General features: G+C 47.2%; 1 protein-coding gene across 1 annotated transcript in view; it reads right to left on the bottom strand.

Annotated features, from left to right (window-relative positions):
* The window catches only part of LOC138582483 (peripherin-like), a 115,713-nt gene that overhangs the window by 80,653 nt on the left and 18,282 nt on the right, over window positions 1-16,778 (bottom strand). Inside the window, exons 2-3 of the mRNA XM_069653809.1 lie at window positions 11,053-11,113; window positions 4,374-4,469 (exon numbers count right to left, since the gene is read on the bottom strand). Coding sequence (XP_069509910.1) covers window positions 4,374-4,469; window positions 11,053-11,113 — 157 coding nt within the window. The remainder of the gene's footprint in view (window positions 1-4,373; window positions 4,470-11,052; window positions 11,114-16,778) is intronic.

Below are 16,778 nucleotides of genomic sequence, written 5' to 3'. Positions count from 1 at the left end.
AGTTATTTTTTCCAAACTGGACCTTAACCGAGGTTACCATCAGGTGGTTCTGCATCCAGAGTCGAGGGGCATCACCACCTTCGCAGCCCATGATGGCCTGTTTTGTTACACATGCCTCAACTTTGGTATCTCTTCAGCAGCCAAAATCTTTCACGAGGCCATCAGGCAAATCATCAGACCAATGCGAGGGGCCCTGAATTACAGCAACAACATCATAGTCTTTGGAAGTTCTCGTGAATAACACTACAATGACCTGCTTGCTACCTGCACAGCTGTCCAAGGAGCAGACCTTACCCTGAACATTGACAAATGTCAATTCAGCAAAGCTAAACTAAACTTTTTTGGGCATATCTTCTCTTCGGACGGGATGATGCTGGATCCTGACAAGGTCTCTACCACTTTTAACCTGCAGGAACCTACCCAGGTGGCTGATGTGCGATAATTTCTGGGGATGGCAGGGTACTGCAGCCGTTATATCCCGCACTATGCCTCCATCACCGAGCCACTGAGCTGCCTACTCCAGAAGGACACTGCATTCACCTGGTCAATTGAATGTCAGGAGGCATTCAACACCATTAAACTAGCACTGGTGGAAGCCCGGAGGCTGGCGTACTTTGACCCATAGTGGCATACCGAGATAGTTGTGGACGTGAGTCCGGTGGGGATTGGCACCATACTCGCCCAGACTAATGGAGTTGACTCACATCCCAGGCACATCGTTGCCTACACCAGCAGGGCACTGGCCCTGCCCGAGTCTGCCTACTCACAGGCTGAGAAGGAGAGCCTGGCCGCTGTGTGGGCATGCAAGCACTTCCACAACTTTATTATAGGGAAAACGTTCACACTCATTACAGACCATCAGGCGCTGCTCTCCCTATTCGGGAACCCTAGGACCAAAATGCCCCCCAGAAAAGAGCGGTGGGGCATCAGGCTCCAAAATATGACTTTGAAACCATTCACAGACCAGGAGGCGAAAACAACCCGGCTGATTACTTGTCAAGGCATCCTGAAGGCAAGCCAATATCCAGACCTGAGGACAGAAAGTATATCAACTATGTGACCTCATATGCGCTCCCGCTCGCTATATCACTAGAAGCAGTCGCCTCCCCTTCTGCGGCGGACCCCTCCATGGCGCTGGCGATCAGCCTGATGGAGAACAACAGGTGGAAGGACTATCGCTGGGCTGTGCTAAACCATCCTGGAGCGTGCAGGGATGAATTGGAAAGACTCACCAAGATACACAAGGAGCTGGCCTTAAAAGATAAAGTAATAATACTTAAGGGGTGCCGACTCATCATCCCTGCGACCCTCAGAACAGAGTTCATCAAGACAGCGCACAAAGGACACTGAGGTGCCGAGAACACAAAAAGGCAGCTCTGGTGTCATGTGTGGTTTCCCTTCCTGGACTCAATGGTCGACCGCTGGGTGAATAACTGCTTAGCGTGCCAATGCACGGCCAGAGCAGAAATCCCGGTCCCAATCCAACCCACACACATCCCTGACCATCCCTGGGAAAGGGTTGCTGTTGATTTCTATGCACCCCTAGAGTCGGGGAGTACCTCCTGCTGTTCATATATGAGCATTCAAGATTCCCCATCGTGAAGACAACAACTTCCATAGCTTTCTCCCACGTGGCCACCATCTCTGATGAGGTAGTAAGTGAATGGGGAATCCTGGTCACCATCAAATCTGATAAAGGACCCCCATTCAGTGGGCACAAGTTCGTGACCTTCATGAAACACATGGACTTCAACCATCAGATGATCACACCTCACTGGCCACAAGCCGATGGTATGGCCGAGAGGTTTATGGCCTTGATCAAGAAGACGCTGAAAAGAGCCCGCATTGAGGGTACTGACCCGCATCAGGCACTCTGTCACCTGCTCCGTGACTTTTGCAACATGCTTCACGGGGCAATCAACAAGACTCCGGCTGAAATGATGATATTCGCACACAAATTGTGAGACACTTCATGACCCAGCCAGAAGTGGATCAGGCGGTAATAAGTAGAGATACAGAGTGGAAAGAGAAAACACGAGTAGACACTGATGAGAGAAGAGAAGCAAGGCCCAGAGAGTTCCACGTCAGAGAGGAAGTGTCGGTGCAGCAAGCGTTGTCAAGAAAGACTGATTCCATATTTGCACCAAAGCCACTGCAGATCACATCTGTCAAAGAAACCATGGTCACGGCTGCCAACGCTGAAAAGGAAGTGACAAGGAACAGCTCCCTCTTCAAACACGTCGACATGAAGGAGGATGAAAGGCCTCTGCCTCCTGATCCTGATCCCCAGCCTGGTGAGTCACCGGATGAGCTGTGGACTCCCCCAGAAGAAACCCCTTTCCACCAGTTGGAGCCGACTGGAGCAGACAGGGTAATTCAGGATGGCGATGCAAGAGCCAGGCCCAGCGCATCATCAGGAAGCCGCTTCGCCTAGTGGAAGAGTGCTAGGTGGACGTTGGGACATTTTTCCGAGGGGGATGTTGTGGGGCACTGTCTCTTTAAGGCAGAGACAGGAGTCATGCGGGGCATGACGTGGGAGAGGGGAGGAGCGAAAGGAACAGGTAAGTTAGTATGTAGATGAAAGGGAATAAAGAAAGAAGTTTAATTTCATCTCTGCTTTCATGTCCATCAGCAACTCCAATGCTACACCCATGCTGCTCTACCTGTGGTGGTTTTGAAGGACTCACAGTGTGGCTTGAAATAGAAGACTTACATGTTGCGTTCTCGTCACGGCTTCTCAGAGAGTGCTGCCTCACCACCATTGACGTATTGTTTTGTATAGTGCCACATGTCACCTTGCAGACATTACACAGTGCTTGCCAACCTTGTGTACAGTGTTATGGTGGAAGCATGTCCTCATGAGGACTGGCCACCATGATTGGTTGATTGGGCCACAGGTTATTTCTCCTGTGGTTTGAAGGAGAGTGGCCAGCAGATTGTTCCCCAATTGGTGGGGTCTGGCCCTTTAGCTGATGGTGTGGTGGTTCCGGTCCAGTCTGCTGTGGGGTGGAAGCTATGCTTCTCTTCCCCTATTCGCAAAACCTATGAGCACTTAGACATAGGATGGTGGTCAGTTCAAGCATAAAGATACAACATGAGCCTTTGTAAACTCATCATGCATGGCAATGAGACTTGCACTAGCTCAGGGGTTATTTATGTATTTATTTTATTTAGACATTTGTATAGCGCAGAGACCACTGACCCTAAGGCTTAAGGGCACTGACAAACATGGAGCATACATAGGCTATCAAGCCACAAGAGCAAAGAGCGAGTATAGAAAAGCGTTCAGGAAGCCATCAGGTGTTTAATTAAACAAGTGTGTCTTCAGTCCTTTTCTGAAAACACGATTAGAAGTCTCCTCTCTCAGGTTGTGCTGTACTCTGACAATGCCCAGGAGAGAATAAAGTAAATACCCTCTTAGTCACTTGTGAGCACTTGTGAGCAGATGTCAGCACTCCTAAATTCGGGTGAGTTTTGACTCATGTCTCTTCTGGGATTGATGCCTTCGACCAGTCTGCTTTCACAGTCTTTATATATATGGCCATAGAGGTGTGGGAAGCTGAATCCCCCTTGTGCAGAAGCTGGGCTCTTGTGGTAGCTATCTGCATGAGCTAGACTTTTTCACAATTCTCCACATGGGATATAGTTATCTTGTCCTGTTAGACGTGGGCGGACATGTGATCCTTGGTCTCACATGGATGTAGAGACAACTTTCAAGAGTGGACACGGTTGATAGGGTGCTATTATCTGATGAGTTCCTGAAAAGGAATGGGTTGGCCCTTCTCAAATGTATGTTCTTGTGCTGTCCCGGGTGATTTGGCGGTGAGTAGCAAATACTTTTGAGTAGTGACGCAATTGTAACTGGATGGGGTGGAATGCACAACCTAAGACATTTTAGAGGGTGATGCAGATTGTGCTTGGTTGAGTGAAGCATGAAAGTAATGCCTAAATGGAGAAGAGAAAGAGCGCATGAACACACACGCATGCACGCCAGCACACATGCACACAGACCAGAAACCAAACCAGCCAGGACCCAAGTAGGTTCTCATCAAGATAGTAAACCACAGGATGTGATACACTTTCCAATTGAAGGTCCTATATTGGTTTTCTCTGGTGGGCTTTGCAGGCAATTCCAAGTAGTCATGGTATTGCCTGTATTACGCAGGATGGCAGGTGTGTACATGGTCAGCAGACAAGTATGAAGTGGCATATCTTTGAGGAAGAAACTGAGACTGAGAAACTATTGGCAGCCAGTAATAAACCCTACATCAGGAAAATAAATATACCACCTGAATGACTGTAACATGGCCTTGTCAGTAGGCCTATGGACAGCTGCTCAAGAGAGTGGGTCAATGTTCTTGGACACAACATACCTGCTTATGATGCTTCTTGAGAGATTCAATCTCACCCATAAGAGATGCAATCTTGCGTTCCAGCTCCAGGCGAGTCAGCGTTGCATTATCCAAATCCTGCATTGGGGTGAGTACAAAGGATAAAAAGAAAGGCCGGTTCACAAATTGCTCCATTGAAACATGGAGGAAGACACAAGAGAGTAAGGAAGAGGTAATATATGTAAGGAAGACAATGAAAGAATGGGTCAAAGAGCGTGAGAGAAAGAATCTGAGGGGTGAGAGCAGTGAGAGAAGCATCAGCATGGGAGTGTAGTGAGATATAAAGATAGGGCGGCAAAATAGAAAGGGAAAGTGGGTGTGGAGGAGACAGAGAAGAGGAGAAACCATGGCGCGAGAGTTAAGGGTCTATGAATCGAGAGATAGGCAGACGTTGGAGGGAGAATATGACAAAAGCAGAAATTGAGAGGGAAGTGAGAAGTGGCAAGTGGTAAGGGAAAGGATGCGTGAGAAAAAGGGAAGGATAGCTTGAGAGAGTGATGAGATAGAAGTGAACGGGGGTGTAAGTGGGGGTCAAACGAAAAACTGTTAAGATTAATAGAGAGCAACAGTTGCAACCAGAGGAATGGTAAATAGGGGAAGTAAAAAAGGGAGGCGAGACATTTAAAATAAGGGAAGGCAGAAAGGGAGGAGAGCAGGAGAGAGACAGGGAGAAGAAGACATTGGGGGAAGAGAGAAAGAGGCAGTCACAACAGAGGAGAGAGAGAGAGAGAGCGAGTGAGAGAGAGAGAGAGAGAGAGCGATAGACATGGAGAGCACCAGGGTGGGAGTAAGAGAAGAGACAGAGTGACAGAGGGAGAATGGGGAACGGGAGACAGAGAGAGAATCAGGGTGAGTAGGGAAGTAAGAAAGGGATGAGCGCGAGAAAGAGACAGGGAGAATAGTAAAAATTAGAAAGAGTGGAGAGAGATAGACAGGGAGAATACAAGGGATGGGAAAGGGAGGCGATAGAGAGAGTGGGAGAATAGGGGAAGGGAGATAGTGAAGAGAGGCCGGGAGAACCTGAGGAATGGAGAAAGGGAAGAGAGTGAGGAGAGAGACAGAGACAGGGAGAACATGAGGGAGGGAGAAAGGTAGGAGAGAAACAGTGAAAATCGAGGAAAGGGGAAGGAGAGAAGAGCGAGGTCGAGAGAGAAAGAGAGAGAGTGAGAGAGAAAGAGAGAGAGATAGTGTTGATTTACTAATGGCTAGGCCTGTGGCGCCTGTCTTTCCGGGGGGGGGGGGTTGTGTGTGTTGTGTAAGGGGGTACGAGATCTTGGAGGGGAGTCAGTCAGGGGAAGGTGACAGTAGGCCTTTCAAAGTTAAACAACCTGCACTCCTACCCCTGGCCATTTGCAGACCAGTGCCATTTCTCTAACTCCCAACGCCATCTCTCTCTCCCTCTCTCTCTCTCTCTCTCTCTCTCTCTCTGGTCTCTCTGTCTGTCTCTCTCATTCTCCCTCTCTCTCTCTCTCCTTCTATCTCTCTCTCTCTCCTTCTTCTCTCTCCTTCTCTCTCTCTCTCTCCCTCTCTCTCTCTGTCTCTCTCTCTCTCTCTCTCTCTCTCTCTTATTATTATAATTTTTATGGTATTTATTGATTGCAGACCTCGCTTTGAGAAGCAACGGAGCTTACACCATGTCTACACAAATACAGAAACATAACGGAGTGCTTTTCAGTGGTAAAAATAGAATCGTTTTATACAGCGGGATAGGATAAAGAGGGGCACATAGGTGGGGTCCAGCTGTACTGGGTTGTGGGGAGTAAAGGGGTGGGTGGCATCTAGCGAGTCAGGTAGCGCGAGGGGGAAGCGTGATGGCCTAGGTATTGAGGAAGAGAGACTCCTTGAAGAGGTGATGAGATACACGGTGGCTTGAAACACGTTGACCTATAGATTTGTTGGATAAATCAGTTTGCATGGAAAATTAATTTTCTCTTTGCAGTGATAGGAGTATAAAAGGAAGATCTATATGACTAATACAATATTCTCTAGATTTATAGGTGAATAATGGCGAGACCAACATAAACGTTCTGTGAGAATTACAATTATATCTGAAGAAGCTATGGTGAGCAGCTTAACGAAGAAGTGCCTCCTTTATTGAAGTTAGTGACAACAAGTCGATTGAAATAAAGCAGTCTCTATAACCTTTATTGGAATACAATGCAGTAAATGTAGGCCATTTGTTTCCCACTCAGGTGAACTTTACTGGTAGAAAGAAGAAATTGGTTCACTGTGCTCATCTCCACTCCTTCCAAGAATAAGGTCAGTGGCGATTACTCGAGAGAGAAACTTCCAAAAATATGATTGTGTTGTTCACTCCAGAAACTCTCACAGTCTAACCAAGTTTTACTCTACTTTTTGTATTGTAGTGTGTTAATTTGAAAACAGCGGGATTCATCGATCCCGTCCCATATTTAAGAAGTCGTTACTGTCCTGAAGGAAGACACCTGTCAGAAACATTTGAAGATACGTATTCAGACAAAAGGGCTGAAACACGTGTGCACAAATAAGACAACTTGAATGACCAGCTGTCTTCCAGTTCCATTGAGGCGTCCCATGTATAATACGTGGACACTGAGGATCTTTCACATGTTTTTTTATCGAAATCAAATATAAAACAGGAATAGAAGAAGAACTGAAATTTTTAAAAAACGGATGTGTTAGAAATAATCAAACCACATCACATACTAACTCTATGACACAAATGTTTTTATATGTAATGTTTTTATGTGTAATGTTTGTATATTCTACTATTGTAACTGAATTAATCTTTGTATTAAGTCAATGTTGTATTAATGAATACCTTAACTTGGTTTTGTTTGACTATGTGGAAACATCATGAATACATTTATATTTCTGTAATAAGTGTTTCTGCACTATATAATGCTAAATTGAATATAGCATTTGAAGAGTTTCACTGCGAAGAGTAGTGGAGGTAAGGGAGGGGTAATCTGTTGTACATTGGAAAATATTAACGATGATGCAGCAAGACTTTAAGGTAATTTGTGCCTGCAGTGGGATCCAGTGAAGGTCAATGAGGGCGGGGGTGATGTGGTTGTATCTGTGTAGACCCTGGATGAGGTGTGCAGCCATGTGTAGGAAACTTCTCAGGGACACAAGGGAGGATGAGGGGAGGCCTTCGAGGAGTGTATTGCCCCCATCCAAGTGGGATAGGACCAGTTCTTGAATGGTGGATCTAAAGCTGTCCGTTGGGAGGTAGGGCTTGACTTTTCGCAGGAGGGAGAGCTGACACCAAGCTGTCTACATTTTATTAACTGTGTGTCTTGAAGGAGCGGTGTTTGTTGATGCGGAACCCAAGGGACTTGGTGCAGGAGGGGAGCTTGGGTGTAAAGCCCACAGAGTTCATCGTTGATAGCCAGGTCTGTGGGCCTCATTACACGGATGGCGGTATTAGCACATGGACCAAGGTGCTATTAGCACCTTGGTCCATGCCGGTAAAATACCGGCACCGCCTTGGTGTAAGGGGGAATTACCGCCCCATTCCAAGGTTGGCAGGGCGGTAATTCCCCCTTCCACCACTGCCCTTCCCCATTCCCATTTTTGCCCCATAGGGCATAATGGGAATGGGGAAGGTGCTAATTACGGCACCGCAATTTTGCGATGCCGTAATTAGCACCAAGGTCCGTTAGCGGGTTGGTTTTTAACGCCTGCAAAAAGCAGGCGTTAAAGCACCAACCCGCTAAGGGACCTCGTAGTAAGGCGGTAATGGTTAACGGTCACCGTTACCATTAACGGTGACAGTTAACCATTACCGCCATCCATGTAATGAGGCCCTGTATGTCTGGGTATTCGTTGTTATTGGTTGGGAGTAGGAATTCGGTCTTGCAGGGGTTGTGCTTCAAGTATGCGCTGGACATCCACGACTGGATCAGCGAGAGGCAGGTTTTGAGCCTATGGATGTCCTTGAGGAAATCCATCTTGAGGCATAGCTGTGTGTCGCCAGCCTATTTATTGTGGATGTGGATGTTGTGTGTGACTAGGAGGGTTCCCAGCGGCTCCATGTATAGATTGAACATCACGGGTGGGAGGATGGAGCTCAGCGGGACTCCATAGGTGAAGGGTAGCATTGCTGATCTAGAAGTATCCATCTGAGCAAACTGCTTGCAGTTGGGGAAGTAGGACTTGTAACCAGTGTAGGACAAGGTTGCAGATCCCCAGGCACTGATGTAGGGTGTCTGTAAGTATCTGGTGGTCTACTGTGTCGAAAGCGGCAGAGAGGTAGAGTAGAACTAGGACGCAGGGGTTACCATTGTTAAGGATGTTGAGGGCATCGTAGAACACCTGTATGGTTGCTGCCGCCTTGCTGCATCTGGGTCTGAATACAGATTGGTAGGTTTGGAGAAGATTGTTGGTGTTGATGTGTTGCTGCAGTTTTGCGGCTAACACATTCTCGATGGTCTTAACTATGAAGGGAAGATGGGTGATGGGGCGATAGTTACCCAAATCTTTGGGATCCAGAGTGGGTTTCTTTAATAGAGGGAGGATTTGTCCTGTTTTTAGGGTTGATGGGAAGTTGCCCTGAGTTAGGGAGCTGTTGATGATCTCCAGGTAAGGAAGGAGAGCTTCTGCAGGGAGGGTCTTGAGGATGGATGCTGGGAGGATGTCATCTGTATACGATGTGACTTTCAGGGCAGCCAGGGTTTTGAACAAGGTCCTCTGTCGAGAGTGTCTTTAATATTGTCCAGGGTGTGAAGATTTTGCGAGGAGGCACTTCAGGTGGGCCTGTGGATGCAGAGCTGGCATCTATGTGCTAGTGACTCTTGCTGATTTTGTCGATGAAGAAGGTGTTGATGGTGGTGGATTTTTCGGTGGAGTGTCATATGGCAGGGTTGGGTAGTGGGTTGACTCACTGCTTGACCGCTTGAAAGAGGGCTATCTATGTCTCCCTCACTCTCTCTTCTCTATCTGTCTCAAATGGATACACTGTACTCCATGAGGAACAAAAACAAGCATATGCAAATTGGCAGATGAGGAAAATGGGTGGAATCCCAGACATTGGGCCTCATTAGGACCCAGGCGGTAAGGGGTTTACGGCGGCGTAAACAGCGCCGACCCTTACCGCCTGATTCCGAGGTCCCTTAGCGCCATGGAGGATTTAAAACCTGCTTTTAGCATGTGTTAAAATCCATGGCGCTAAGGGACCTTGTTGTTAATTACGCCACCGTAATTTACGGTGGCGTAATTAACGCCTTCCCCACTCCCATTATGCCCTATGGGGCAAAAATGGGAATGGGGCAGGGTAAATGGGGATTGGGGACTTATCGCCCCGCCAACCTCGGAATGGGGCGGTAAGTCCGCCAACCACCATGGCGTAAACATAGTTTACGCCATGGTGGTAAAGGTACGACCCAGGCGGTAACTTACCGCCTGGGTCGTAATGAGGCCCATTATCATAACCTGCTAAGGCTTATGGGAGGCAGGAACTTAACGTTCAGTGGGAGGGAAGCTTAAAATGTAAGGATCGCAGTGACCTATTTCATGTAATTTAGCACATTTGTTAGCAGGCTGGGAAATGCCACAAACCTCACTCTAAAATGCTCAGGTGCACGCTCGTTGGCCTGCTGGGACTTTTGCCCATTAATGCCAGTGCAAGGCATTTGTCAGGCATTCGTCGGGGGATTGGTCAGGACAGGGGCCAGCATCCCTGCTCATTTCACCCAGAGGTCTGCCCTGCTGTCAACAAGCCCCAAACTCTTATCACAAAGTCCAAAATAACATCCTCCCTCCTGCCGCCACCACCAACAGCCAGAACTCACCAGGTTTTTATGAGTCATCAGAACTTCAAGATCGCAGTGATGCTGCAAACCTACAGGGGATTCTAGATGATGAAACGAGGAGCAGAAAAGATGGACGGTGGAGTTTGGCATCACATTAAAAATGTGCAGCATTTATAAAAAAGGGGATGGGAGATGCGTCAGCTGCAGGATGGTGGGGAGCAGTGTGTTGTCAGTGACAGACAGGGGCTTTGGAGCTCGGGAATATGATGGAATTTCCAATAAGGCTGAAATCTCGAGTTTGGATTCCCTCTAGCCCCTTGCTCGCAAAGCTTCTTAGGGGGATTTCCTAACTTGTGCCTCAGCTCAATGACCAGGGAGGTGGAAAAGGAAGAGTGGGGGATAAATCAAAAGAGGGAGAAAGGAAGAAGAGAGAGAAAGGGAAACATGAAGGAAAGACAAATGAAGTAGTATGCGAGAGAGGCAGTGAGAATATGGGAAGGAAGTGAGGAGAGAGGAAAAAAGAAACAAGGCAAATAGGGGAAAGAAGCGGGATTTAAGCGAGGGATGAGAACCCAAGGGGGATCAAGGGAGGAGAGAGAGAGAGACATGAAGAACACGAGGGAAGCAGAAAGGGAGGAGAGAGAGAAGGAGACAGGGAGAACCCAAAGGAGATAGGGATGAGAGTTAGACAGGGTGAATGGGTGAAAGGAGAAAAGAAGAAGAGAAAGAACAAGAGGCAGATAGGGAGAAAAGACAGGATGATTAGGGCAAAGGCACAGCAAGGAAAGGAACAGAGAGAGAGAGAGAGAGATAGGAAGAAGGAAGGGGAGAGAGGCATAGAGAGGAAGGGAGAGAGAGAGAGAGTGACAATGAAAGAGCGAGTTTGAGTGAGAGAAAAGAGAATAATTGCTGGGTATGTATCTCACCTTATGGTACATGATTAAACTGTTTTCAAATTCAGTCCTTCTGCTAACCTCCTCATCCAGCCTACAAAGAAAATGAAGAGAGGAGAGTCAGGATGCATCAGTGAAGGGGTTTTCTGCACAGTCACTGCATCGTCCGACACACATACTATCATCAAAAGATGAATGGTGGCTCCAGGATACATGTCTGGCACTGGAGAACTACCTTCACAACCCTATCTATGGCATCCTGTGAGGGTTCACAAGTCTCTGTGCCATGCACACAAGCTGTCTTGCTTTGTTCTGCCTTCTCCCCTTCGCCACTTCCCAATTGGCAATGGTTAAGAAGTCATATACCTATCTTTGAAAAGTTGAACTGATGGATTCCTTCTGTAACATTCTTTTTCAATTATTACAATGTCATAATTATTAATTAATAATTGTTTTGGCTATAGTATGTGCTATCCTAAGGTAATGTTGCACCCTGGAACCTGGAATGAAATTGTAATATGATCGCAATGATGATTCTGAAAATAATAGGATTGTTTTTTGGATTTCCAAAAAATGTAACAACATCAACCTGTTGTCTTACTAAAGCTGGAGAAGACTGGAGTATGTAAGTAAAAATAGCACACCGGAATAGAATGTGTGCAACTTTATTGTTATAGGCAACATAAAGGGCCTCATTACACGGTAGGCGGTAAGGGTTTACTGGTACCGGTAAGGGCACCGGTACCGGTAAACCCTTACCGCCTTATTACGAGGTCCCTTCGCGGGACCCGACCTTAACGGCTGGTGTAGACCAGCCGTTAAAGTTGGGACCCGCAAAAGGACCTTGGTGCTAATTACGGTACCGCAATTTGCGGTACCGTAATTAGCTCCTTCCCCATTCCCATTGAGCCCTATGGGGCAAAAATGGAAATGGGGAAGGGCCATGGAGAAAGGGGGAATTACTGCCCCGCCAACCTTGGAATGGGGTGGTAATTCCCCTTTTCTCCATGGTGGTACCGGTATGGTACCGGCGGCAACCATGGTGCTAGTAGCACCATGGTTTACCGCATTCCGTGTAATGAGACCCAAAGTGTTGGTTTAAAACATTGGGGATCATTACGAGGTAGGTGGTAAGGGATTACCGGCACCGTGCCGGTAATCCCTTACCACCCTATTCCGAGGTCCCTTAGCGGGTCCCTCCATTAAAACCTGGTTTTACCAGGCGTTATGGAAGGGACCCGTTAAGGGACTTCAGAGCTAATAATGGTACCGTAAATTGTGGTACCGTTATTAGCTCCATCCCCATTCCCATTGAGCCCTATGGGGGGCTCGAATGGGAATGGGGAATGGTACCCGGAATGGGGACTTACTGGGTCCTCCAAGATTGGAATGACCCAGTAAATCCCTATATCGGGAACCCGGACCCGGAATGCGGCAAGGGGCTAATAGCACCATGGCTACCTCCAACCTCGTAATGACCCCCATTGTCTCTTTAACCTATCTAGAACAGTTCTGGAACTCCTGCAAAGTTCATTCCTTCTTTAGACTTGGGAATTTTCAAAAGTTTAAATTGTCTTTATTTCGACGAGTCTTTGTTTTGGCTCTAAAACAGATTTTAAATGGGCAAACTGAGAAAGTGGAAGACCAAAAAGCGTAGTTGAACAATAGAATAAACGTGAACAAATTAAGGAGGATGTCAGTACTTTAGCTGCATCAAAAGTCAAGAAAGAGCAGACTTTTCGAATGTTAAATAGATGGTAGTGACAGGCACGTGAAGAGACCGAGATGTGGTATTTAAAGGGTAAAAAGTCCCAGATTATGGGCAGAAGATGAGATAGGAAGCTGGGCTGGGGGAAATGGTATAGATGAAGGAGGTAAAGGTGGAGGGATGGTGTTAGAAGGGAAGAAGAATACTTCAGTTTTAACAGTAAAGAGTGTGAGATAGTGGGAGGACATCCAGGATTTAATAGCCAGTATGCAAGAGGACAGAAAAGGCTGAGTATAGTCAGCATAGAAATAACGTGATAGACCATTGGACGAAATAACTTTAGCTAACAGGGAAGTATTGATAAAGAAGAGCAAGGGGCCAAGAACTGATCCATGTGGGACACCATGGGCAAGAGAAAAGAAGTCAGAGGTTGTCCCTCCTCATGAGACAAATGTAATTTGAGACAGATAGAACCTAAACCCGCAAAGAACAGAAGCAGAAATACCAAAATATGAAAGGGAAGCTACCAGGAGTGAGTGCTCGACAGTGTCAAACGCAGTAGAAATATGTAATTTAATGAGAAAAGAGGAGTGCTTAGATTAGGGTTCTGTGCGCAGGGAATTTAAGACTGACAGACAAGCTGTTTTAGTTGAATGCATGGGGCGGGCAACTGATTGAAACCAAGGGAGAATAGCATTGTTAGACAGGAAAGAGGAGACTTGGGAATAGACAAGGTACCCCAGTAATTTAGAAAGATGAGGTAGGAGAGAGAGATAGGACAAACGTTTGATGGAAGAGAGGGGTCAGCAGAGGGCTTTTTTAGACTTGGAATGAAGGAGGCATGTTTAAAAGAAGAGGGGAAAATGGAGGTTAAGAGACAAATATTAAAGAAAGATACCAGATAGGAATTAAGAGACGGGTAAACTTTAGAAATACGGACAGACGGGATGGGGTCAGTTTGTGCAGCAGTAGGGTGAGCTCGAGTCAACACAAGAGAGATGTCTTTGAGTGAAGTGCGAGATAGAAGTAACAGAGGGCAAAATAGTAGAAGAGAGAACTGTTTGTGTAGAGGAAGAAGACCAATTAATTGCAAGGTGAAGAGAGGCCACCTTGGAGGAGGAAAATGAGGCTAAGCCAGACGCTGATAGAGAAGAGTTAAGAGAATGGTCAAGAGTACGAGGGGGAAGAAGTCGAGAAAGAGTTTGAAAAAGATGTTGTGGATGAGATGACTGTGATAGAGGAGGTCAGAAAAACAGGATTGTTTATCAGAACAAAGGCATTCATCATATAAGATATGATATGATGAGGATGAGTTGTAGTCACCCTCAGATTTAGAGTTAAGCCAGCATCTTTCAAAGCGACGCAGAGCGCATCGCATCAACTGAAAGTGAACAGAGAGCCAAGGCTGTGAGGGTTTACGAGATGGCTGGAAGACAGAGGCAGGATAGAGAGTATCAAGAGATGAAGAGAGTGAAGAAAAGAGAACAGGGGCTGCCTCGTTGGCTGATGAGGCAGAGAAGACTGAGTGAGGAGTAACATGAAGCAGAAATGCATGAAGAAACAAAAGGTGGGGTGTTGAATCTTTGCAGATTGCACCGGTGATATGAGAAGGGGGAAGGAGAATGAGCAGGTAGTACTGAAGGTGTGGGGAAGATTCAGGCAGAAAGAAGATAGGGATCAGAAAGATAAACAGGGAGAGATGAGACGGGGAGGCGGATAGCGAGGGGGAAATAAAAATAAGATCAAGGCAAGACTCAGAGGGTGTGGAAAGAGGAGAGAGGAAATGAGACAAGTGCGTAAAAACCACCAGTAAGCCTTATGGGGGCTAGAGCACTGCCGTGTTGCAGCCGGGAACCTGGCGCGAACGTTCCCAGGCATGTGAGGACCTGTCCTCGGGCACTGTGAGAAGGAGAGGACTCTGCACTGCGCTCTGGGGCCCGGAACCAAGCATCCCCAGTGCGAAACAACAGTAATTGTGTCAAAGAGAGCAACCCCTCGCCATTACGGAACCTCGAAGACAGATTGCCAAGCATGCCGAGGCGAATAAAAGACTGGGTGAATGTAGCCCAGGCGAGGGAATGGAACCTTGGGGTACATTGCTCGTTTACATAGACTAATAATACCACTACATCATAATGGCCGACACCTTTATTAAAATGAGGCCATGCCTCTAGCATTTCACTTGGTTGATGTTACAATGACTCACAATGTGATTGATTTTGAAGGAATTGCAATGTGTGGACTGAGCTTGAAGCTTTTGATCGGGTTCTGTACATCTTATAATCGCAGGTCCAGTGACAGAGGTAAGAGTTTAAAGTGTGGTGCCTCCCCCGTGCATTTTTGAGTTGGATGTTACTATCCTCATGGGGTCATTATTAGGTAGGATCCTATCACCGTGAAGAACATGTGAGCCACTTGAAGGCAAGGGTACACGAGTGAGGACCACATTTGACGAAACTAGTCCACTTTCTTAGCAACCTAACAAAATTAATAACGATCAAAAACAAACAAGTATCGTCTTGTTACTGCCATTTAACATCATCATAAGTACCACTTTGCTTCCTGCCTGTCCAAATGCATCTACACCAAAGGGCACAAAGAGGCAAAGAATACACAGACAGGACCAGCAGGCAGCATGTCATGTCTCGTGTGTGTGGGCTCCCCTGCTGCCATCCCTAATCCCCAGTCTCAGTGCACAGCGTGACCGGCCTTCTCACACCTCGTGGGGGCACCAGGCCAGGGGAGACATGACCATATTTCAGAAACAAATCCCATATGTTCAAGGTAGGCTCTGCGACATAGACATGCTGATTTACCCTAGAAATGGCAGTCTCAATCATATGCCTTATACTAAGAAAGACAAAACAGGTGACTGTGGCGCCACATGTGAAGCAGCCCTTTCTCTGAACACAAGGTTCCTGCCTCCCATTACCACTGGCATATAACTGATGATATCTAAGTGGAGTGTTCAGATTGCCCCTTCCCTCTTATCTGCCGACTCGCAGATGCCTGTCTCGTTGAGCATGACATACAATGGGCCTCATTACGAGCATGGCGGTAGCCGTGCCTGTATGGCAGGCACGGCTACCGCCATGCTCGCTACCGGCCCTGTCGCGCGCGATTGGGCAATAACCATCCATTACGAGTTGAATGGGCCGGTAATTGCCCATTCACGGGTGTTGGTATTGCCAGGCTCTCGATCCCCATTCTGCCAGATAGGGCAGAATGGGGGTGGGGAGCATGGTTGCACCGGCACCGTTGATAAGGTAAGACCTGGCAGACTGTCAGGAACCCGCAAGCAGAACTCGTAATGCAGCGGGATGGTATGAACGGCCAGGGTCGTGATGAGGTCCAATGTATCGTTCTGAGAGAGGAGAGAGAGGGAAAGAAAGAAAGATAGAGATAGAGGGATTGGCAGTGTCAATCCCCTTGTGGGAAGCAATGTTGTTAGTGCAGGGTTGCAGGTTGTTTGCTTTGTAATGCATCTTCCCCCATTCCCCGGAATAACCGACTCTGCTCTAACATCTCCTACCACCTTACAATACAAACACTAAGGGCCTCATGAGAAGTTGGGTGGTATCCCGGCAGTAAATCTGGCAGAATAATGCCCAGTGCAATTACCATTACCGCCACTTCCGGAGGTATTACTGCCGATCACAAGTGGCAGTGGCAGTGTAAGTCCCCATTTTGTTTTAGTCATTAGGACTCAATGGCCAAATTTTGGCGCAATTACCACAGCGCTAATTGCGCTGCAGTAATTGTGCTGAAAAAGCGTGGAAAATTGGCGCATTGACCTCCAGCTCAGAACTGGAGGTGAATCCTCCGACTTTCCCCCAAACCTGTGATTGGGCGGTGTAGTAATGCGCCAGTAACACTATTACTGCCACTTTTTTACTGCACCACCCAACTTCTGATGAGGCCCTAAGCCTCCACAGTTGGCCACCACAAGCTGAGCCATTAGCACATTAACAGTAACCAAACCATGACTAAGCTTTCCTCTTTAGCCCTATCACACTCTCACACATCAGCAGAGAACCAGAGCCAACTCGCT

Source organism: Ambystoma mexicanum, chromosome 3q (assembly GCF_040938575.1).
Source record: "Ambystoma mexicanum isolate Mex_15411 chromosome 3q, UKY_AmexF1_1, whole genome shotgun sequence".
Classification (NCBI taxonomy): Eukaryota; Metazoa; Chordata; class Amphibia; order Caudata; family Ambystomatidae; genus Ambystoma; species Ambystoma mexicanum.
Note: the sequence above shows the minus strand (reverse complement) of the source record. Positions and strands in the feature narration are given on the sequence as shown.